Below are 25,583 nucleotides of genomic sequence, written 5' to 3'. Positions count from 1 at the left end.
AATATACCCAATTGGCACAATCACTGTTGCCGTTATATTTGCCAAACGAGTTGGATTGCATTACATACTCCATATCAAAGACAGAGATTCTGAAAACGACAATGCAACTGTATGTATTCAGATGTTACTTATTCCTAATTGTCAGTAAATAACATGCATCACTTCAATAGATAGTTGTTGTAATTTGTCTTCTGCAATTGCAATCTTTCAATGCATACGAACAATGTAGTTGCATATTACTTTTTGTATTTTTCAATACATAGCAATTTCTGTTCTGCAGTTGCAACTCTTTGACACATATGAACAATTTTTCGTTTCAATGGAAAAACAATTGCAAAAAGGACACTTTCCGCTCATTCTTTTCAAAAATTTAACAAAAAAGGTAAACACAACAGAAACAATATTCAGAGCATCGAAGTCAACGTTCATGACTGAACTTAACACAGATGCACTCAACAATCTCACAAAACTAACTACATCTACCTATGCTGTAAGTATAGCAATAATAATGTTTTTGCTGCAATTGCATTTGGCATGTAATAATGTAAATTAACGTTTGAATGTTTTATAAACAGGTCGAAGGTATTCTGACCACAACAAATCCATATTCAACTCCTTTCGAACCTGTTTGTGGAATTTGTAACTGCCCAGTGAATTCATCCATAGCAATAGCCAATGCAACAATTTTCTGTTCACAATGCAATGATAATTGCCCTTTCCTCTACAAGCATTGTATAAATGCTGTAATAGAATCCATTACAAATAACTTTGTCCAGTGCATTATCAGGGAGCCCTTATTACATGACTTACTTCCTGATTTAAAATCAATGTCATATGAGACATATTTGCAACAGAAAGCTACCACTGTTTACATCTTACGTGACTTCAAAATTCAGAGCAAGTTCACACTCAATGAAGATAGTGAACTATTACATGTCAACTAACAAATGGAAGGTATATCAACATATGCCTTAACATGTTTTCTCTCAAATATGTCCTCTCTTCAATTTACAGTGTTATCATTTTGTTCTAACTAACCGTTTGATATACAGATTACAAAATCCAGGAGCATGGCAGCCTTCAGATCCATAACAAATGCAAAAGTAATATGGACATGTTTCTTCATATTATGCTCTCACGATAATACAAGTATTTGACTTGCAATTTTGAGTCATTTACAAAGATTATGTAACGCAACAGTTGATGAAAAAAGGCTACAAAGTCTTTATCCATATGTGTTTGTAATGTTTCTGTTTCTGTTCTCTATCTCAAAAAAGGCTACAAAGTCTTTATCCATATGTGTTTGTAATGTTTCTGTTTCTGTTCTCTATCTCAAATGGAACGCATTCTGCATCATGCTTCAAGCTTGACAACGAGAGATTGTCTTGTCAGCTTTTGTATGTATATTTTTGTCGCATCTTAAAAACTACCATGTTTGGTTTAAAATATATCATTGAATACAGCAAATGCAACATCAGATCAGCAATAATTTTGTATCTACAGCTGCTGACTGCAAACACCAAAGATTCCATAGATTGATTAAATGACAAATTGTATATTGAATCGGCTAGTCATTTCTGTCTGCTCCTATGTTATGGCTGAATGCTATGTTAGTTTTTGTTTGTTGCATAGTGTAGCTAACGACTCAGGAAACATGCCTAGAAAGTCTTTATACATGTCTATTTGTATTGTTTCTGTTTCTGTCTTGTATTTGAGATCGAACGCATTCTACAACATGCTTGAAGCTAGACTTTATAAATAGCATCAAACTATATGCACTTTAAAATGAATATATGTTGTTTGAAAATGCAATTATGACATAATGCATTTGGTATTATTAGTCCTTCCCTGGGACTATATGCAATCGATCAATTGCTAACCGTTGCTTGATCTGCATGATTTTTCATTATAATAGCATTATAACCTTAAGCCAAATGAAAGTTTTGGGCTCGAAAGGTTTTGTTTTATATTACCTATGTTTCTGTTTACTGTTAGCTCTACAATTTGCTTAAATTTTTTCCATGTTCCTAAACACATCTGATTCAAAGTCAAACACAGAGTTATATTTTCGAAACAAATGCTACAGGGTAACTGCTTTGCATAAAATCTGGTAACATTACGAGGAAAGAATTTATCCCACAGACCATCTGAATATGCCATATATCTGGAGACTGCTGACATGATTTGCAATTTACAATCTGAACAATGCTCACATGGTTTCTAATCTACAACGCACAAAGGACACAATGGCTAATATACATTTCTGGTAGCTTCCACTCATTCCATTGGTATTCTTGCTCGGACTCAATGCTGAATTTCAAATGAGTAAGTTTATCTGAACCCATTTCATTTTTTATATCATTTGAAGTCCAAACCTTATTTCAGAAGTTTATGGCTTTGTAGGTTCATGGTTTTGATCTCTCCTTATGCAATGCCATGTTTAACTAGTTAGCATGAATATGAAATTTGTGTTTGTTGTTGGTGGGGTTCCTGTTCTGCTTGTTTAGCTTAACATTATTTTGAAATTTTGTTGTCTAATTAGCAGCACTGTTGCAATGACTTCTAAAATGAAGCACAAAACAGCTGCCAATATTAGAATATTACCAAGAAAACGCCTTGCTCATTGTGCTTTCGAAACTAATCAGTTGGTTCAGGTATATACAATACTAACTTTGTAATAATTTTTTTTGGAAATTAAAACAGATCTCGTCAAGATTGGAAAACTGGAACAAGCCATGTTAGAGATCTGTTTTACTCTTATACAGCCATAAGTATTGCAGAAGGAGCCTTAGTTCAGATAACTCCTTAACATGTTTTCTCTCAAATATGTCCTCTGTTCAATTTACAATGTTACCATTTTATTCTAACCAACTGTTTCTTCTACAAATTACAAAATGCAGGAACATGCTGGCCTTGAAATTGTGTTGTTCCCTCCTCACATAAGGCAAGTACAATCTGCAACTATTTGATGGTTCTTTCTGTTTGCAACTATTTCAGGTTTTTTTGCAAATACCATATCCAGACATCTTTGTTTTATTTATGGATCAAGATATTATTAGATGCAAAATTGAGTTGAGATGTTTTAGGTTACACTTCCATGTTATTTCAGTCTTGCATAATTTGACTACTGTTTTGACTCAACTAGTTTATATGCATCAGCAAGTGCAGTTGATGATATAAAGTGCAACTCGTGACAGAGCATCATGATGATGTCACATGTGTTTATTCTTTCCCAAATATTTCTGTTAGCTTACCTAAGTTGTCAAATTTTTCCATCGCATGCAGCACCGCATCAAATTCTGTTGGATTCGGATATAGATAGAAATGACTTTTTTGCAATTCTTTATCTTCTAAAACAGAACGGCTCAGAGTTCAACGTGAAAGTACGTTTACTTTCTGCTTCAGTTGATTTTACATATATGTCTCTAAAACTTTCCTACGTGTTAGTATGGATTCTGTGTGCATTCTGTTTTAGTTTAATTGCATTCATTTGACTCGAGAATAAAAAAAGAAAGATCATGACACATAGTTATTTAGAAATAAAAAAATAAAATGATGCAAGCTTTTAAAATAAGCATGATAAAGAATGTCCAAGCAGTAAGTTTACCTCAACACATTTCATTTTTTATATCATTTGAAGTGCACTTCATACACAATGTTGTATATGCAGAAGCCACCTTTGGAGTACTTGGGCAAGGGGACTTGAACCTTTTTATGAAACCCGTGCCTAAAATTTCTAGTCCGTTCTTTGCATTTAATTGCCTACATCCTCAACATTGTGCCATATTTTCAGCCAATGTTTCTATTAGACCTCATTGAAAAGCACGTGCTATAAGCCTTGTTCCCAAAGTTTATGGCTTTGTAGCCTCACACTTTTGATCTCTCCTTCTGCATTCTCATGTTTAGCTAGTTAGCGTGAATCTGAAGTTTGATCGCAGATACAGTTCTGTAACCAGTAATAGGATTGCATATGATAAAGTACGTTTTAGCAACTTGATCTTATTTTGAAATTCTGTTGTCTAATTGGCAGAGGTGCTGCATTGACTTCTGATATGAGGCACACAATAGCTGCCAACAACCAATATTAGAATATTACAAAGAGAACAGCTTCCTCGGTGTGCTTTCGAAACTGATCAGTTGGTTTGAGGTACGTACAATACTCACTTTCTAATAAATTGTTTTTGCAAATCAAAACAGATCTCGTCAACATTGCAAACCTGCAACAAGCCATCTTAGGCATGTGTTTTAGTCTTATACAGCTTTAGTCAACAAAGAAACCTTCCGTTCTAGGAGTAATATCAGAGTCGAATATTCATACATACATAACAGAATCACAAACTTAAAAAATCATTATGCACCAAAGTAAACATACACATAAATTATACAACCAAAAAACCTTGAATACATGCCATAGCTTCACCCAGGTCGTCTCGCTCCAAATGCCGGTCGAAACCGACATTTACAGAAATTTCCATAAAACCCATGTAGCTAAGACAAGCCCACATGCCGCTCGAAACCAACATTTACAGAAATTTCCATAAAACCCATGCAGCTAAGACAAGCCCACACTATCACAGCAGGCAGAACTCACATTGTGTTTTCACCGCAGACAATACAACAAATAGAAACGAAAAATAGCAGAGATTGCAGAGCTAAACAACCAAGTAACAATAACAACCCAAAGGGCGCGAACATGGTCCGATTCATACCAACGTTACATAACCGCTTGGGAGTCACCAGACCACGTGCTCTTCGCCTCGAACAATGCGAGGCCCCCAATAACACCCCAAAACTTTTCCACCCCCAAAACCTTGGTTCGACTTAGGTTATATCGCTTATAAAAGCCATGCAGGTAAGAGAAATCCTCAGTATTTAACCAAAATTCCATTAACTTATAATGCTCAAATAACCATGGACTGTTGAGGGAAACGAACAGACAATGTTGTTGCACCTACGAAGCAGGCAAGTCTGCAGCGCTAAACAACCAAGTAACAATAATAACCCAAAGGGCGCGAACACGGTAAAACCCAAGTCGAGTAACTTTCCAGGATCTCGACGAGGGACAGTTGTCCGCCCACAAGACCACCACAGACAAAAAATCGCACAAACTGCACAGCTAAACAAGCAAGTAACAATACCCGAGCAACCAGGAACTCCACCGCAGACGAAAAATCACACAGACTGCAGAGCTAAACAAGCAAGTAACAATACCAACCCAAAGGCCGCGAAGACAGTAAAACCCAAAGGCCACGAAGACAGTAAAACCCAAGCCGAACTTTCCAGCATCTCGAGGAGAAACAACTGGCTACCGATCAGACCACCACAGCGCATGCCGACCACAGCTAAGGCAAACCCTCAGTATTCAACCATAATGCCATTAACTTATAATGCTCAAATAACCATGGACTCTTGCATGCTCAAATGACAAGCTCAATTGTTGATGCCTTGCTATGAACACACTTTATTTACTGATCATGTTTTGTTTGTATGGTCAGATTTCTCATGCCAAAGTTAATCTTCTTGAAGTTAGACTAGGAAAATCTGAATCACTGATTGAAATTTCAGGCAATCCACAGCAAACAAGTGCACCAATTTTGTATGCCGTTCTTGATCTCCCTCCAACATTTTCCAACATTTGCTAACAATTCGTCTACTGTCCCTCTGTTACTACTTTTTGATTTTGATTTCTTAGAACAAAAGCAGATTCCTTGATTCAATTAAATTTTTATTTAAGATAATTAACCATAAATCTGTCTGCAAACACGAACCCCTGCAGTACTAATTATATGCTTTGTTTCAAAATTCAGTCAAATCGCAATATAAACAGTATTTGCAATTTCTCTGAGTTTGAGGAGCCAATTCTTCGTCAACGAACTTCTGCCAGATTTGAAAAGTACACAACATTTGCAAAATTTTGTCAATTGATGCTATCATAGTGGTTTTGCTGATCACTATTTATGTACTAATGTCCTTGGCATTGTATATCACCTTTGGCAATGTGACAGCAGCTGCTCAGCTTATCACAAAAACTACAGTTGAAGTTGTAACATCTGAATGCACAGTTGCAACCATTCTAGGAAAGTCTGGAAATGATCTTGTTAAAATTCAGCAGTTAAGCTAGTATAAAGAAGCATAAATTTCTGCAAATTCCTTGGCATCCCCTTCAACTGAAATTTTTGAAACATGCAAACTTGGAATGAAGTGCTGTCATTGCTGACAAAATGAGATTGTATTGACAGAATGACAAAATGTTACAGCACAAATCCTATGTTCTTAAATGATCATCTTGTATCTGAACATTCATCTAGTCAAATGTTGTATTAATTATTAGTTGATAAAAATTGGCATTGGCAATTTTTATTTTGTCTCTATGGCTCTTGATTCATTATGCTAATGTTTAATGCATTAATTATTAGTTGATAAAAATTGGCATTGGCAGTTTTTATTTTGTCTCTATGGCTCTTGATTCATTATGCTAATGTTTAATAAATTGGCATCTTTATCTGTTATATATTTGATTTTATGTAGAAAACCAATGTTATAATTCAATTTGAACAAGTTCCATAAATATAAATTACTATCTGCTATATTTAGTTACTTGAAATCATTTATCTAATATTTGGGTTTGTTTGTTTCTAATATTTGATAGCCATGTTGCTCATGCTTTACCATCATTCACCATTTTCTATCTACTATATTTAGTTACTTGAACTCATTTCTTTAATAGTTGGGTTTGTTTATTTTTAATATTTGTTAACTACATTGGGTATGCTTCACCATCATTCACCATTTTAATGATGATTCACCATTTTGACCATGGATTAGCGAGATGGCCATGCATTAGCATCACAACCATGTTAATTATGATAAACACTTTTTACTATTATTAATCATGATAAACATGCCAATTATAATTAAATTTCAATATCTGTGATCCAATATAAAAATATTGTTATTATTTATTTTTATTTAATTATAATATCACACTCTATCTTTGATGTTTAAATAAATAATGCATTTTATAATTTAAATTAGCCATATAATATTAAATACTGCTTATCCATTCATATTTAATTATAACTATTAAACTATTTATAGTTTTAACTAACTATAAATTTCCTATAATATTTTTATTATTCAGTATTCATAATGCAAAGATTACACTTCCAATCACAAAGAAATAAAATTCCTTGAATAAAAAGATTCCCACATTGAAATGAACTCTTATCTATTTTGTAAAACAGTATTAATTGAATATGACTTTCATAATTTATAACATGTAATATCATTTCTCCCAGTTGTGTTAACCTGCAATAATTAGCTTATGCCAAGGTAAGCCTTTCTTGTCACCACGTATAAACTTTAATAACATAATAACTTTTAAAAAACCAAGCTACCAAAACATTATTTCTAACTAAAAAATAGAGTAATTTGAAGTGGTATAGTCAATCTCCATTCTTTTATTATTTTCAATTATCCCAATTTTCATCATTCTACATGTCATCATGCCTCCTATGCTTATGCTATGTCAAATAAATGAATTATATTAAACTATACCCCCTTATTAAGATAATCACAAAATAGAAAAACAACTATGTTTAATGGCATCTGTTTATCTGTGATGTAAGTCCTTTCATTATACTTCAAAAAAAATTCAATAAAAAACTAACTTACTTAAATGGAACACAGATATTGCAGAAAGCAAGAGTACACAACACCAAAAGATAATGAATTTTTTCTTGCAGAACATGATCAATTTACATTTCAACTCGTAGAGTTTGAATGTTTTTTTAATTTTAATCTGTTTATTTTAGTTTTTAATTTATAAAATAAACTTATCAAAATTACTTTGCTATTGTACTTAGATCCTATATTTACTAACTCAAAACTATAAAAAAGACCAAAAGTCATGTCCTTTTGCATCACAACAAATTATTAATTAAATGCAACAAATTGCTAATTAGAAATTAGATACAGGGTTTATTTTCTTTGCTAATTAGTAATTGGAGAAATTTAAAATTCACACTAAAGTTATGATAAACAATATTTTTAAATAAATATATCTTTTGTTCTTTTGACCATGGAATAATTCCCCAATCATTGACATTAAATAAATATGTCCAAACATGTTACTAGATATCTAATCTTTCAATCATGGGTCCAAGACTCCATAATTTTTAAATGCTTAAGTTCTTCTTTGACTTCTGACAATCGTTTATCTAAATATTGAACACTCTCCACCACAGATTTAATTAACAAATTTATATTCATAATAATGTTTATTTGCTCATTATCATTTTATGAATATTTCCATAATATTCAAATGTAAAAAAAATAACAAAATTCTATCTTTTGTGCACCATGAATTCATTATTATGCATTTAAATATATTTTATACCCCATGCTTATTAAAATACATAACTTACTTTAACACTCTTTAATTCTTCATACATTATAATGCATTATTATTACCTTTTATAGTTTTTTCCCGTGAAGGTTTCCATGATTCACTCTTAAATTTTATTACATTTTAATTATTAATCTAAACATTTTCTAAATCATGACACATTGGAAAATTACATCTAAAACTAATCTTACATTTATCACAATTCTTACTTAACAAACGCAAAGTTCATTATATTTCACTCTTTGCATAAAGTCAAAAAGTCCATACAACAATTCGCTATTCAATTCACTAAATCTTAATACAAGTAAACATGCCTAAAACACACTAGTAATGCAAACCAACTCTGAAGATAATGCAAATTAAACACAAATTAAATCTCAACCGGCAGGGACTAGCGCCACAACAGTGGCTCCTTGTTTATTTTATTAATTTTTTTAATTGAATCAAAATGTTAAACATTACAATATCTCTACCATACTAAACAATAATTTGGCACATATTTTTCTTGTAATTTAAATAAAATATATATGTGTTTGAGTATTTTTAAGATAAATCATATAAAAATTTGGAAACATTTTTTTTTTTTAATTTTCTTTAAATATCATTAAATTTTTAAACAATTATTGTTAAAGATAAATTTGATTTAAGGAATTTACTATAGAAATTTCTCTATAGATCAACCACCTCTACCATGTAGAAATTCTGCAAATTCTCTACAAATCTACCTCTGAGACCTCTGTAGAAAATCTGATTGTAGATTAACCTGATAATGCAATATAACTAAAGCAAAATACTATAATTTACTTCTACTATCAATTTGCTTTGCGGAAGCTTAAATATTGAGCAGGATCAAGCTAAATACATGTAACCAGAAGAATAACAATCAATGCACATGAAACACAGAAAATACTCAGGGGAAAGCCTTAGCTAAAAACCCCACTATTTGTATTATCATACAAGGTGGAAATACATCAGAATAATACGAAGCCTTAGCTCTCACAGCTAGCCAGCGCTCAGTACAATCCTCTTGGATGCTCACAAGCAATCAAAGCTTCTCACAAGCCTTCTCTTTTGCCCTCCAAGCTCCTATTTCCTTGCGTTGTTTCTCCTGGGTGATCCTCCTGTTACCAAGTAGAACACTGATCTCACACCCTGTCAGAACTGCGCAATCCTCAAGGAACCTTCCCTTGACTACATGTATGAGTTTTCTTTATAAGAAAACACATGCAACTAATAGTACATTGTCCTTGACATTTAGCTCAATTGGGTCTTCTTCAGAATATACATGCATGAGTTTCTGATGAGAGAATCTTCAGTTGAGTACACCAGTTGAGTGCATGCATGCATTAACTGACTGATAACTCACAATTACTTCCTCAAACAGTTTGGAACTAATTTAACTAGACTTAACTCAGTAAACTGAGTTAACTAATTACAACTCAAATATAACTCAATCATATCTCCTTAATTAAGGGATAATCTCCTTAATTTAAGGGATAATTGTTGCATGAATTCAGAAAGACTTCTAACTTGAATTTCTCCAACTAATTAACTTAAGATGAAATAATTAACTATTTTTCAAGGAACCAGTGGGACTAAATTCGATTTTAATTCATAATTTTAGTTCAAGGACAAATTAAAATTGGAATTTCTGGATTCTATTTTTATCATTTATAACTCAGGGGAAATTTCTTGTTGTTATCTTGAAAAAACTCATGCTGGAGCAACAACATGAAGAATTTCCTGCAAATTCTCTACAAATGTTGCTCTAAAACCATATAGAAAATATCGTTGTAGATTAACTCGATAATGCAATATACCAAAGCAAAATACTATAATCTACTTCTATTATCAAACTTGTGGAAGCTTAAAGATCGAGCTGAATCAGAGCTGAACACATATAACCATAAGAAGAAGAATCAATGCACATGAAACACAGAAAATACTCGGGGAAAGCTTCAGCTAAAAACCCCACTATCTGTATTATTATACAAGGTGGAAATATCTCAGAATTACACAAATCCTTAACTCTCATAGCTAACCAGCTCTCAGTAACAATCCCCCTGGATACTCACTGGTAAACAAAGCTTCTCACAAACCTTCTCCTTTGCCCTCCAAGCCTCCTATTTCCTTGCGCAGTTTCTCCTGGGTGATCCTCTTGTTACCAAGTGGAACACTGATCACTCACACTGATCCCACACTCTGTAAAACTGTGCAATCCTCAAGACCTTGACTGCATGGATGAGTTTCCTTTGTAGGAAAACTCATGCAACTGATAGTAACTTGTCCTTGACATTTAGCTCAACTAGGTCTTTCTCTGAATAGACATGCGTGAGTTTCTTATGAGAGAATCTTCAGTTATCTGGAGTACACTAGTTGGATGCATGCATGCATTAACTAACTGAGCTCACAATTAGTTCCTCAAACAGTTTGGAACAAATTTAACTGCACTTAACTCAGTAAACTGAGCTAATTAATTACAACTCAAATATAACTCAATCTTATCTCCTTAATTAACGGATAATCTCCTTAATTTAAGGGATAACTATTGCATGACTGCAGAAAGACTTCTAACTTGAATTTCTCCAACTAACCCAATATCTTTTATAACTCGAGGGAAATTTTTTGTTGCTATCTTGAAAAAACTCATGCTAGAGCAACAACATGTAGAATTTCCTGCAAATTCTCTACAAATCTTACTTTGAGACCATATAGAAAATCTCATTGTAGATTAACTCGATAATGCAATATATCAAAGCAAAATACTATAATCTACTTCTACTATCAAACTTGTGGAAGCTTAAAGATCAAGATGAATCAAAGCTGAACACATATAACCATAAGAAGAAGAATCAATGCACATGAAACACAGAAAATAGTCAGGGGAAAGCCTCATCTAAAAACCCCACTATTTGTATTATCATACAAGGTGGAAATATCTCAGAAATACACAAAGCCTTAGCTCTCAGTACAATCCTCCTCGATGCTCATAGGCAAACAAGCCTTCTCACAAACCTTCTCCTCTGCCCTCCAAGCCTCCTATTTCCTTGCGCAGTTTCTCCTGGGTGATCCTCCTGTTACCAAGTGGAAGACTGATCACTCACACTGATCCCACACCCTATAAAATTGTGCAATCCTCAAGGAACCTTACCTTGACTGCATGGATGAGTTTCCTTTATAGGAAAACTCATGCAATTGATAGTAACACGTCCTTGACATTTAACTCAACTGGGTCTTTCTCTGAATAGACATGCATGAGTTTCTGATGAGAGAATCTTCAGTTATCTGGAGTACACTAGTTGGATGCATGCATGCATTAACTGACTGAACTCAGAATTACTTCCTCAAACAGTTTGGAACTAATTTAACTGGTCTTAACTCAATGAATTGAGCTAACTAATTACAACTCAAATATAACTCAATCTTATCTCCTTAATTAAGGGATAATCTCCTTAATTTAAGGGATAACTGTTCCATGACTGCAGAAAGACTTTTAACTCAAATTTCTCCAACTAATTAACTCAAGATGAATTAATTAATTATTTTTCAAGCAACTGGTGAGACTAAATTCAAATTTTAATTCAAGGACAAATTAAAATTGGAATATTTAGGATTCTATTTTTTTTCATTTCTTGTTGCTATTTTCAACACTCCCTCTCAACAATAAAGGAATTCAACTCGATCTTGATCTTGAAACTTTGGAATGTTTTGCATGCAACACTTCTCTCAAGTGTTGTTGCTCCAACAATCTCCAGAAACAAAAAAAACATCCAACCTAAATCAATATGATGCATCTGTCATCAAAGTCTCTGACTGCTATTGCCTCTGTCGACTGAAAACTCTGCACTTCTGCTGACTCAGCCTTTCTGCACTGTTGTCAATCCTTCTTTGCGCTCTTTAGTATCTGACTGATCTAGCCTCTGTCACTTTGACCTTTGACTGCATCAGTCCTACTGATTCCTCCTGCTACTATGTAATTTGGGCTCCTGTAGCAAGGTACGATCCATGAGATAAAACCTCTCAATGGACCCTACCTAATTTCAACCTTCTTGGGACTATCACTTCACATCGCCCCACCTCACACCTGGAGGTATGGCTGCATGAAATCCTTCTGATGACTCTAATTTTGGCTCCTCCACAATTGTCTGAGACTTCTTCTAGGATTGCATGTTGAGAGGTAATTTACTCTCCCTCTCAACCACTAAGTCTCTAACATTTGCCTTGCTCCTCAAGGTTGTGAATGCATCTTGAACCTCAAGAGCATACAGATTCTTGACTCGTGAACCAATCTGTTTCACCTGTCTCGTGATGATGTGTCTAAGGAAAACCTTTCCCTTATTAAAAACAACAACGTAGCCTTTGTCCTCTAACATCGTGACCGATACCAAGTTCTTCTTCTGTCCAGGCACATACTTCACATCGGTCAGGGTGATAGAAGCTCCATGCTCCCTTTGAAAAGCAACCGTGCCCACTCCTGAAACACTAAACTTTTCATCGTCACCCATCTCTATGCAAATCTTGAGGTCTTTCTCCTCTAAGGTACTTGAATAAACTTTTATCATTGGTCATGTGGAATGAGGCTCCACTGTCAAGAAACCAACCACAACCCACCATCGATGACACCATGCATGTGATGAGAGTAAAGTCCATTTTGAACTGAGAGGCTAATGCCTCACCGTTCGATCCTTCCGAGGATCCCTCCTTGGACTTTTTCGATGGGAAATTAGTCGCATAATGTCCCATCTGGTGACAATTAAAGCATCTCACTTTAGGCTTGTCACCCTTCTTCCCTCCATGAGAAGAATTTGATTCGGAATGGGACGCCTTCCCCTCCATTTCCTTGCCTTACTTGCTAAGGCTAGATTTTCTTCATCATCATCCTTGGATGAAGAACCATCTCGAGTGCTCCTCCTGATCTCCTCTTGCATGAGATCCGATCACATTTGTTCCCAATCCGATAGTTTCTCCCTTCCATTCACAGAGTCCTAGTAGCTCCAACTCTTTGGAAGGCCAAGGGCAGCGAGACTCACCATATCATCATCGACAGTAGTTATTCCCACACTTCCAAGCTCATATTTACAGGTGATGAGCTTGTTCAGATATGTGGAAATAGTATCACCGTTCTCCATCTTGATTCTTCGAAGCTTGTCCTTGAGCGCCAATTTCCTCTGGTCACTACTGTTTTGGTAGAGGTCCTTCAATGTCTTCCACATTAAATATGGAGTATCCTTCCCATGGAGACTCGAGACAATATGGTCTTGAACTCCTTCAAGGATGATCCATCTCGCCCTCGCCACACACTTCTTCCACTCAGCCAACTCTTATTCATTAGTTGAACCTGGCTCTGGGATTTCTTGATCAATGAAATCCTTCAAGTCGTTGTCTTTTAATATAGCCTCCATGCGATCTTTCCATGCTATGTAATTCGAGCTGCCTTCCAAGGCGTACTCGAGTCTCAAGCCATAGAACGCCATTGACCAACCTGAAGTATGATATGAATTCGCTTTGCACCTACAACCCCGAACTTCAAACTTTGAATTTTCTTCTCTGTATACTGTTCACAACTTCGATAAACTTCGCTCCGATACCATGTAGAAATTTCTCTATAAATCAGCTAGCTCTGATACCATGTTGAAATTTCCTTCAAATTCTCTACAAATCTTGCTTTGAGACCATATAGAAAATATCACTGTAGATTAACTCGATAATGCAATATACCAAAGAAAAATACTATAATCTACTTCTACTATCAAACTTGGGAAAGCTTAAAGATCAAGTTGAATTAGAGCTAAACACTTATAACCATAAGAAGAAGAATCAATGCACATGAAACACAGAAAATACTCAGGGGAAAGCCTCAGCTAAAAACTCCACTATTTGTATTATCATACAAGGTGGAAATATTTCAGAATTACACAAAGCCTTATCTCTCACAGCTAACCAGCTCTTGGTATCAGAGGGAGCATGGAGCTCATGTAAAAATTTCTCTATAGATCAACTACCTCTGATACCATGTAGAAATTTTGCAAATTCTCTACAAATCTCACTCTATGACTATGTAGAAAATTTGACTATAGATTAACCCGATAATGCAATATATCAAAGTAAAATACTATAATCTACTTTTACTATCAAACTTGCGGAAGCTTAAAGATCGAGTTGAACCAGAGCTGAACACATATAACCAGAAGAAGAATCAATGCACAGAAGAATGCTCAGGGGAAAGCCTCAACTAAAAACCCCACTATCTGTATTATCATACAAGGTGGAAATATCTCAGAATTACACAAAACCTTAGCTCTCACAGCTAGGCAACTCTTAGTACAATCCTCCTGGATGCTCACAGGCAATCAAAGTTTCTCACAAGCCTTCTCCTCTGCCCTCCAAGCTCCTATTTCCTTGCACTGTTTCTCATGGGTGATCCTCCTGTTACCAAGTGGAAGACTCTCAACCAAGTGGAACACTGATCTCTCACACTAATCTCACACCCTGTCAGAACTGCGCAATCCTCAAGGAACCTTATTCCTTCTGCATGCATGAGTTTTCTTCATAGGAAACCACTTGCAGCTGATAGTACACTATCATTATCTTTAATCTCAACTGGGTCTTTCTCATAATAGACATGCATGAATTTATGATGAGGGAATCTTCAATTATCTGGAGTACACTAGTTGATTGCGTGCATGCATAAACTGATTGTTAACTCTCAATTAGTTCCTCAAACAGTTTGGAATTAATTTAACTGGACTTAACTCAATAAACTGAGTTTACTAATTACAACTCAAATATAACTTAATCTTATATCCTTAATTAAGGGATAATCTCCTTAATTTAAGGGATAACTCTTGCATGACTTCAAAAAGACTTCTAACTTGAATTTCTCCAACTAATTAATTCATAATGAATTAATTAATTATTTCCAAGCAGCTGGTGAAACTAAATTCAATTTTAATTCACAATTTTAATTCAAGGACAAATTAAAATTGGAATTTTTGGATTCTATTTTTATCATTTCTTGTTGCTATTTTCAACACTCCCTCTAAACAAGAAAGTAATTCAACTTGATCCCGATTGTGAACCTTTGGAATGTTATGCATGCAACACTTCTCTCTAGTGTTGTTGCTCTAGCAACTATAGAAACAAAAAAAACACCCAACCTGAATCAACATGATGCATCTGTCATCAAAGTCTCTGACCGCCATTGCCTCTGTCAATTAAAAACTTTGCATTTCTGCTGACTCTGCCTTTCTGGACTGTTGTCAATCCTTCTCTACGCTCTTCAGTATCTGACTACTCTAGTCTCTGTCACTTTGATATCTGACTGCATCAATCATATTGATTCCTCTCGCTACTATGTACTTTGGGCTCCCGTAGCAAGGTACGATCCATGATATAAAACTTCTCAATGGACCCTGCCCAATTTCAGCCTTCATGAGACTATCACTTCACATCGCCCCACCTCACACCTGGAGGTATGGCTACGTGTGATCCCTCTGCCCACTTCTCTAATTGTGGCTCCTCCACAATTGTTTGAGACTTCTTTTGGGACTACATGTTGAGAGGTAATTTAGTCTCCCTCTCAACCACCAAGTCTCTAACATTTGCCTTGCTCCTCAAGGCTTTGCATGCATCTTGAACCTCAAGAGCATACAGGTTTTTAACTCGTGAACCGATCTGCTTCACTTGTCTCGTGGTGATGTGTCTAAGGAAAACCTTTTCCTTACTAAAGTCAACATCGTAGCCTTTGTCCTCCAACATCACGATCGATACCAAGTTCTTCTTCAGACTAGGCACATACTTCACATCTGTCAAGGTGACAGGAACTCCATGCTCCCTCTAAAAAGCAACCGTGCCCACTCCTTAAACACTAAACCTTTTGTCGCCACCCATCTCTATGCGAATCTTGAGGTCTTTCTCCTCCAAGATACTGAATAAACTTTTATCGCTAGTCATGTGGAATGAGGCTCCACTGTCAAGATACCAACCACAACCCATCATCGATGACACCATGCATGTGATGAGGGTGAAGTCCATTTCGAACTGAGAGGCTAATGCCTCACCTTCCGATCCTTCCGAGGATCCCTTCTTGGACTTTTTCGATGGGCAATTAGTCGCATAATGTCCCATCTCGTGACAATTAAAGCATCTCACTTTAGACTTGTCACCCTTCTTCCCTCCATGAGAAGAATTCGATTTGGAATGGGAATCCTTCCCCTTCCCTTTCCTTGCCTTACTCGTTTAGGCCATATTTTCTTCATCATCATCCTTGGATGAAGAACCATCTCGTGTGCTCCTCTTGATCTCCTCCTGCATGAGATCCAACCACAGTCGTTCGCAATCTGATAGTTTCTCCCTTCCATTCATAGAGTCTTGGTAGCTATTCCAACTCTTTGGATGGCCAAGGAGAGTGAGGCTCACCATATCATCATTGGTAGTAGTTATTCCCACACTACCAAGCTCGTCTTTGCAAGTGGTGAGCTTGTTTAGATATGTGGAAATAATATCACCATTCTCCATCTTGATTCTTCGAAGCTTATCCTTGAGCGCCAATTTCCTTTGGTTGCTACTGTTCTGGTAGAGGTCCCTCAATGTCTTCCACATTGAATATGGAGTATCCTTCCCATGGAGGCTCGAGACAATATGGTCTCGAACTCCCTCAAGGATGATATGTCTCGCTCTCATCACACACTTCTTTCACTCAGTCAACTCTTGTGCATTAGTTGAACCTGGTTTTGTGATTTCTTGATCAATGAAATCCTTCAAGCCATTGTCTTCTAATACAGCTTCAATGCGATCTTTCCATGCTATGTAATTCAAGCTACCTTCCAAGGCATACTCGAGTCTCAAGCCATAGAACGCCAATGGCAAACCTTGAAGTATGATAAGAATTGGATTTGTACTTGCAACCCCGAACTTCAAACTTCGAATTCTCTTCTCCATATACTGTTCACAGCTGTGATAAACTTGGTTCTGATACCATGTACAAATTTCTCTATACATCAACTACCTCTGATACCATGTAGAAATTCTGCAAATTCTCTACAAATCTCACTCTAAGATTATGAAGAAAATCTGACTGTAGATTAACCCAATAATGCAATCTACCAAAGGAAAATACTATAATCTACTTCTACTATCAAACTGTGGAAGCTTAAAGATCGAGTTGAATCAAAGCTGAACACATATAACCAGAAGAAAAATCAATGCACATGAAACTCTTGCATGACTTCAGAAAGACTTCTAACTTGAATTTCTCCAACTAATTAATCCATAATGAATTAATTAATTATTCCCAAGCAGCTGGTGAGACTAAATTCTATTTTAATTCAAGGACAAATTAAAATTGGAATTTTTGGATTCTATTTTTATTATTTCTTATTGCTATTTTCAACATTTACGAAATTCTTTGTTCTCTTAACAAACTATACTAGCAATTGCCCCTAAAGGTGCAAAGATACACCGAAGGTATAGAAGATTTGGGAAGATCATCTTGTTAAAAATAGATCCCATTGTTGAATGCATACTCATAACTAGATTTTAAGTTCATAACTAAATTCGAAGTTCATAAGAAGAATTGGAATCAGTGACACACTTTCAAAAATCCTTTTAATAACACAAATACTCATATATTTTTATTTCTAAATTTTACAACCCAATAAATTTAATTACATTCAAAGTAATGATTTAAAAAAATATATTTATTTTTAGCGCAAAAATTTGTAATAAAAAATCCGAACCGCTAATAGACATATAACTTGTTAAATATTGGTTACCTAACCTTAATACTCAGTACCTTATATTTGCATGTCTACTCGTATTAATTATTGTGGTTGTTGACGTAAGTCGGTCCTTAACCCAAGTTGAAAGTGTCACGAGAGTCATATGAAGATATTGGACCTCGTGTATTGAGTCCTTCCTTCGAAATTACCCTATAGGGTTCATGTGCGGCAGTTTGAATGTAACATTAGAAATCTTATTCTATGATTACTTGTTATAATTAACAATCTTATACTATTTATGTATAGGAATGCTAGAGGATACTCATTCAAGATTTCTTATGAGGATTTATGGAATGGAAGAGGATATCCATTTAGGATTCCTTACGAGGATGGTTATATGAGAACAATATTGTAATCCTATACGATTTATATATAGGAATGGCAGAAGATACCTATTCAATATTTCCTACGAAGATGGCTATATGAGAACAATATTGTCGTAACCTTATTATGACTTTTGTACTATGTATTTTGTTGAAGAGGAAAGAAATTATTGAATTTATTACAATCAATCAATATAAACTAAGTATTATTTATTTTTTTCTATTTTATTAAAGGTCAAATAATTTGAAGAAAAAACAAAGAGACTTAGATTTCTATCCCGTTCAACTTGAGTTATTTTAGAAAAAAAAAACCTTCATGCTCATTAAAAATGTGAATCTACATTTCTATTGGCTTGAACTTTAGTTATTTAAAAAAAAAAATGAAAAAAATTACATGTTCATTAAAAATTTGAATTTACGTGGTTTTTCTCTTTTTATTCTCCCTTATTAACTGTGCATGCTAGTAACCAACCAAAATTAATTATCAGATATCTGTCCCACAATGGAAAAATGACAAATATTGCAACATACACCCTACATAAATAAAAGAAAGGCAAGGAAAAAAAATAAATCCAACAGATCGATGAATGAAAAAGAAAATGTATAAAGGCCAAACATATGACAAATTTTGATGGGCACTGAGAACTCTAATTACTTGCAAACCTTCGTAGATGCCTAATCTATTCATCCTGCTTGGGGGATTTGGGCAAGTTCAAATTTTTATGAGATACATTTCATATAAAACCATTCATCCCGCGTCGGTGATTTGGGCAAGTTCAAATTCTTATGAGATACATTTCATATAAAACCAAATTGATATGAAACCTTATTGCCTGACAACTTTTGTGATATGTATTTATGAAGGCTCTTACATACAATCAAACATCGTAATCTAATCTACCAATTCTGGATTGATTATTCCAGAATTGATTAACTTAGAAAAAGAGAAAGAAACCTACCTGTTCATCGTGAAGAAATGCCTGAGCTAGATTCTTCTCTTGTTCTTCCGCCATGTTTGATATACCCACTTATTGGTAATCATTCCTTTGGATTCTGCCAAAATTAATGAACATAAAAAATCGTTATGATCAATGGAGGAATAAGGAATATTGCACAAACTCAATGAAAAAGGGAATAGAAGGAAACAAATAGATCTAGTGGAACAATAGTGAAAAAGAAAAGTTATAAAGACGATACATACCGTAGATTAGATTTCGATGGGCAAGCCTCAAATAGATGCTTAATCTGTATGTTTTGAGTAAACAATTTGGGCATCCTCGAATCCGAGGACATAGATATCATATCATACTAAGTTCTAGATAAGAACAAATAAAAACATCCTTATGCAATTTACAGATTTATCTACAACCCTCCAGAAACACAGTTTTATATGGAAAACTTACTGTAGATTTGGATGGATGCTCTAGATGGTAAGTAGGTTCAAATAGTGAGAAAGTAAATCACATATAACTCCAAGATCAAAACAAAATGAGGAACTCTTCTTTCTTTTCCATGAGTTTGCTCATCCAAGTATACATATACATATTCCTCTCCTTCATTCCCACTTCTCTGATCATCTCTCAAACATATACACACCCACACAGAGACACACACAAACATATAAACACACATTACCGCATACAAGTAATGACAAAAAGAATAACATGCACAGATATACAGATGTTGAACCAAAACAACCCATAACATTTCTTGTCAGTGCGACAATCAATTTATAGATGGAATATTATGTTGCACCTCGGATTCTAAAGCACTGATCAAGAAAATTACATTCAATACAAATTTGATCAAGAAAATTCAACTTCAATCTTTAGATAAAAGCACTGATAGAATCCAATTGCTATAAAGATTGCGTTTAATTCAAATTTGGATGAGGATTAGTAATTTCATCCAATATGGAAGTATAATTTTTGATTTGGCTGAAGTTTCAACAATTTTATATTAACACGCAAAATTTTACTGTGGGATTTTCTTAAATATAATTTATATTATTTTCCCCTTTTACATTAAGTAAAAAGGAATGCTGCAATGATTCAAGGGCAATCTCAAGGTCCTTGTTGTTATTGGTGTTGTGTCTGTGTCAAGAATTAGTGGTGGGATTTCCTAGCGATGGCCGCAAGACATCCATTGTTCGATTCCCGACCACTAGTACAAATCAACAGTTTTGGTTGCTACCAAGGACACTCTTGAAGCAAAAAGGGGCACTGAGTTGGATGCAGAACGAGACTGTGCATTGTTGTAGGTTTATAACTTGGTGTTGCATTGCTTCTCGGCAAGGCTAACAGAGCAGGAAATCTCTAATATGAAAAAAATGTCGGGTATTCTCACCTTCATCTTGAATCGTACACACCAGCGGCACACAATGCGGTCGTCGAGCTTCCTCGACGTTGACACATCAAATGGAAGAGACCTGTGGGCAGAATCCAATTATGACTCCAATGTGGTGATCAATATCCTAGATTCTAACATTTGGCGGGAACGATGAAGCTTCAACTATTAGGGACAGACATCGATTGCATAATACTTTGGCCTTGCCCATGTATTCATTAAATAGAGTCAAATCAACGGTGAAAAATAATGACAAGTGTTGTTCAAATCAACGGCAAAAAATAAAAAGGTAGACGAAAGTCGGTGGTGAGCTCTTTCAAAAAAGAACACCTTCGGTGTAAAAATAATAATTTATTTAAAGCCGAAAACATATCTTACATAATTACTTATCTAAATCAATTATTGCTAAATACTTTCACAAAATTAATCATCTTATTTTTTAAATCAAACTAAAATCAACCATTACTCTTTCATAAATAAATAATAAATAAATAAAAATTGAAAATTGAAAAATATTTTAATAATAATCATTTTATTTTTATTTACCAAACTAAAATTGAAAAAATTCCTAATAATTTCAATTGGGAAGATAAATACAAACTAAACTGGATCCATCCGGTTACAGTTTCCGTTTGTAACCCATCTCACTGTCGTCCCAAAACTCTTTCAAAATCAAAGTTAAGCAGGTGGGTGTGAAATTAATGCATGCCACCAAGCACCCTCAAGGTTACTCGCCCTCCAGCGTCCGGCGAAATGAAATTCAAACCCCCGTTCTCAGCTCCCTTGTTCTCAATTCAATTCCTCTGTCCCTCTGCTCCCCCTGTCTTGCTACTGGTGGATAATCTATTTTGCAGTGCCCCTGAATAAAATAACCATGTTTTTATTGGGGTTTGACAGTGTAGACTATGCGTTTCCATTGTATTAGCACTTTCACTTTGTCAGGGAATCCTTTAGTGGCAGCGATGTTACGTTACATCATGGTTCTTTCACGTGGAATCTTCGTTGGGATACAGCTGTGTTCAGTAACGTGGATGCAACTTTCGTTGAAAAAATGTAACGTGGATGCAACGATATTATTAAAGGGGAGTGGGGTATAGCTATCGAATGGTCGGTCTTCTCTTGTCCCTGAACTCAACCATTTGATGCCGACATCTAGAATCTGTCAGTGACAGAGTGGGTTAAAGCAATCTCGATGAGAATGAGATCTGGTCCACACTGCAAAGTAAAAGTGGCATGTCTCTCTGTATTTATCTGTTCATACCGGCAATCTGATTGATAACATCGCTGAATAGTTTTGGGGAGTTGCAGAGCGATTTGGGTACGGGTATCCTCTGTCACTTGTTCATATTTGCAAATTCCCAATACCCAGTATACCATTTCTAACGCTCATAACGCCGCTCCTCCAGTGGTTGCTACAGAAGAGCTCTTATAATGCTTTCATCAATCCTTCTCCCTGCATCACTTTCTCATGCTTCTTCTTCAGCAGAAGACATCTCTTCCAACAGCCTTCGAACAGTACCCCATGTTAGCATACAAAAAGCTCCTACAGAGACTCTGGATCTCGATCTGGATAGCATAATCCACCATATGTTTCATCTTTTGAAATTCATCAACAAGGTAAGGCGGATCCCAATCTTTCATATCTATTTTCTTTGAATACTTTTTTTCTTTTATTTCTTTCAAATAAAAAAATCATTTACGGTTGGCTTGTTTTCCCTATTTTATTTTCAATATTCAACTATAATATTGATAGATATTTATTGTTTTCACTTTGTTATCAATGTCTGGTATAAATTTACATGTCAGAGTTTCAAGGACATAGTTCTTCCAGACGTAGGGTTTTAGAAGTTTTTTGAGCCACGCCTAGGGTTTCTAAGGTGTCTGAAGTGACCTAAAACCTTGAAAATCTCAGAACCGGTTTATAATTATGTTTTTTTCTGAAATTTTTACTCCACCAGATTCTGGTCTCGATGAAATTCTCCAGACCGTTTTGGATAATCCATATAATATGCCACTTCTGTGTAAGATAAAGATTATCCAAAACTACCCATCTACCCATTTTCCGATCAAATCGCAAGCCAAAAATTTAGATACCTGGTATATATTGACATATCAGAGATCCAAAGACTTACTTTACGCCTCAAGGGTTCTCATGGCCTCTGGAACCCTCAATAACCTTGAAAAATCGTGAAGCGACCTAGATCTATACCTTTTTTGATTTTTTTACTTCACCAGATCCCGGTGACTATTAGATTTTCTGAAATATTTTGGATGACCCATATAATATGCCACCTCTGTTTGGAATAAAAATTACCCAAAACCATCTTATGCAGAAATTGAGATCCCTGGTGTAGGTTTATGTGTCAAAGTTTAAAAGGCATGGTTCTTCCACACCTCAATCGATTTTCAAATTTCAAGGATTTCGAGGCCTTTTAGTTGACCCAAAACCTTCAAAATCCTGGAAATGACCTTAGATCTATACAGCCTTCTATTAAATAATTATACGTCAAAATCCAGCCAGAGTGAAGTTTTCTTAGCTGTTATGCACAACCGATATAAGATACCCTCCACCTCTTGGTGTATTTGATTTTTACTAAAAGACTATGCTGGAGCTTCTCTTCCCCTGGTCTTCATTTTGATTTCAATTCACCCTGGATAAAACTTTTTACCAAAATTCTATCATGCGAAAAAGCATTGACGTATTCTTAATTTTTTTTGTGAGACGAAATTGAATGTATTTCCAGTTTAGGAGGGGAATAAACTCTGCCGCCCCGACTAACTTTAATTTTTTCTGATAGCATAGTGAAATTGCTAATATGAAATATAAGTTCTTTCCCTTTTTACAGCGTTGCGCAGAAATATGTCATTCCAGATCACTGATATATTGTTAATTTGTACTGTCAGACGAAATTGAATATATTTTTTCATTTTTTCTTAGAAAAACTCATCTCAACAACGGTCGACTGAAGAGTGTTGGCCTAGAAGCTCATCAGGATTATTGAAATTGAAAGAGTTCTTGTAGGAGGGAACAAACTTTGTTTCTGCATCAAAATTTCTTAATCAAATTAAAAGTGAATTAAATTTTAAATTTTCTGATAGCATTGTGAATTTTTTCATATGAAATATAATTTTTTTTATGGTGTTTGGCAGAACGATATCTTTTCAGATCAGTGTTCTACTTCTAATTCAGCAAAGACAATCGATTGGCGTCTCCTGAAGGAAATAAGGCATGCACACTCGGTTACTGCAGGGCTTCTTGTGCTTCTAAACATTTTGCAAAGATTCGAAACTGTTTTAGCCCATGGATGTGAGTGGTTTGATCTCTTGGAGGAAATTAATGGATTATTCAAATATCTTCGGCATCCTACTGAACGATCTGGATTAAAGAAAATGATGGAAAATAAACTTAGAGAAGCCATACTGTTGATAGTGAAAGCTTCTCTAATGTTTACTTCTGCCCTCAAATTGACTCTTCTAAATTTACCAGGTGAGTACAGAACACTAATTGGATTCTTATTCGTAAATAGAATGTAGTTTATTAATATGTATAATTTAGAGGAGAACATAATTAGTTTGGATTGTTTAAAATTATAAGGGGCAGCATTATAAATATGGCCAGAAATTATGATAACAATGTTGAAACCATACAATTTTGGTTTTATTCTTGTTTTTCACACTTGTAAATAATCTAAACAAATTTAAAATCTGATTTTCCTTTTAATGATGTCTAGTTTAAACTAGAACCATTGTTGCCCCTCATCGCTTAATCCTTACAAAATCATAATGACTGTCATATGTTTTAGGATTCACCATTATATAACAATGAATGTTTTAATCAAATGCCATTGATTGTAGGTACTTTTCAACTCCAATAAACAGGGACACATTTGATAAATTTGGACCTGAACATGCAGGTGAATATATTGTTATATATTATGGAATGAATTATTATTAATTTTATTTGAAATAAGGTTATTATTATTCATTTATTAAAAATAAAATCACTAACAGTTATGGTTTTTATTATTGTTGAAACAGTTGGAATTGAGGAGTTTTTGAAAGAAGTTATTGATCTTTTGGAATGGGAAAGTGAAAAAGTCCCAGTGGCAGTTATCTTACATAATTTTGGAGTAGTGGGTAAAACCATACTTCCAAATGTTTCCCTTTCATGAATTAACATAGAAGGATGTAAATATTCCAAGATTGGGGCTTTGGAGAATATAGAATCTACTCCAAAGATAATAGAGTTACAGAAATGCATATCAAAAGATATGATGGAACTTGAAGAGCCTATTCCAGAGATCTATGTTTATAAAGATGGAGAGATAGAGTTTAGTGTCATAGTACAGAAAGTGCCTGCCTTCATTTACATCGATAATGTTTTTTTGGCAAAGATTAGCTTCACAACTTTTACCAAAAGATATGAAAATAGGAAAGAAGGTAAGGTTGCTTTTCACTGCTCGTGACACAGACGTCAAGCCTTCATTTACATCGATAATGTTTTTTTGGCAAAGATGAGTTTTTTTTTTGGCAAAGATGAGTTTCAACGTGACACAGACGTAAACAAGCTTTTATTTACATTGATAATGCTTTGTGCCAAGATGAAGATATGAAAATAGTACGAGGTTGCTTCTTACTACTCGCGACATAAATATATGTAGAGAGTGAAAAATATAAACAAATGTTTATGAAATAAGGAAATGTCATAAACAAGGAAATGTACAATGA

At 34.8% G+C, this 25,583-nt stretch overlaps 1 protein-coding gene across 1 annotated transcript; it reads left to right on the top strand.

Moving 5' to 3' along the window:
- The first annotated feature begins 22,037 nt into the window (after positions 1–22,037).
- Positions 22,038–25,311, top strand: LOC149216781 (uncharacterized). The gene is made up of 4 exons (XM_089392847.1): positions 22,038–22,472; positions 24,006–24,342; positions 24,711–24,769; positions 24,894–25,311. The coding sequence occupies exons 1-3, from the start codon at positions 22,287–22,289 to the stop codon at positions 24,728–24,730; spliced, it is 543 nt and encodes a 180-aa protein (XP_089248973.1). The 5' UTR covers positions 22,038–22,286; the 3' UTR covers positions 24,731–24,769; positions 24,894–25,311.
- Positions 25,312–25,583: the final 272 nt, after the last annotated feature.

This window comes from Pinus tabuliformis, chromosome 1_1 (assembly GCF_031772625.1).
Source record: "Pinus tabuliformis cultivar Carrire ecotype Pingquan chromosome 1_1, CPIR1, whole genome shotgun sequence".
Taxonomy (NCBI): Eukaryota; Viridiplantae; Streptophyta; class Pinopsida; order Pinales; family Pinaceae; genus Pinus; species Pinus tabuliformis.
Note: the sequence above shows the minus strand (reverse complement) of the source record. Positions and strands in the feature narration are given on the sequence as shown.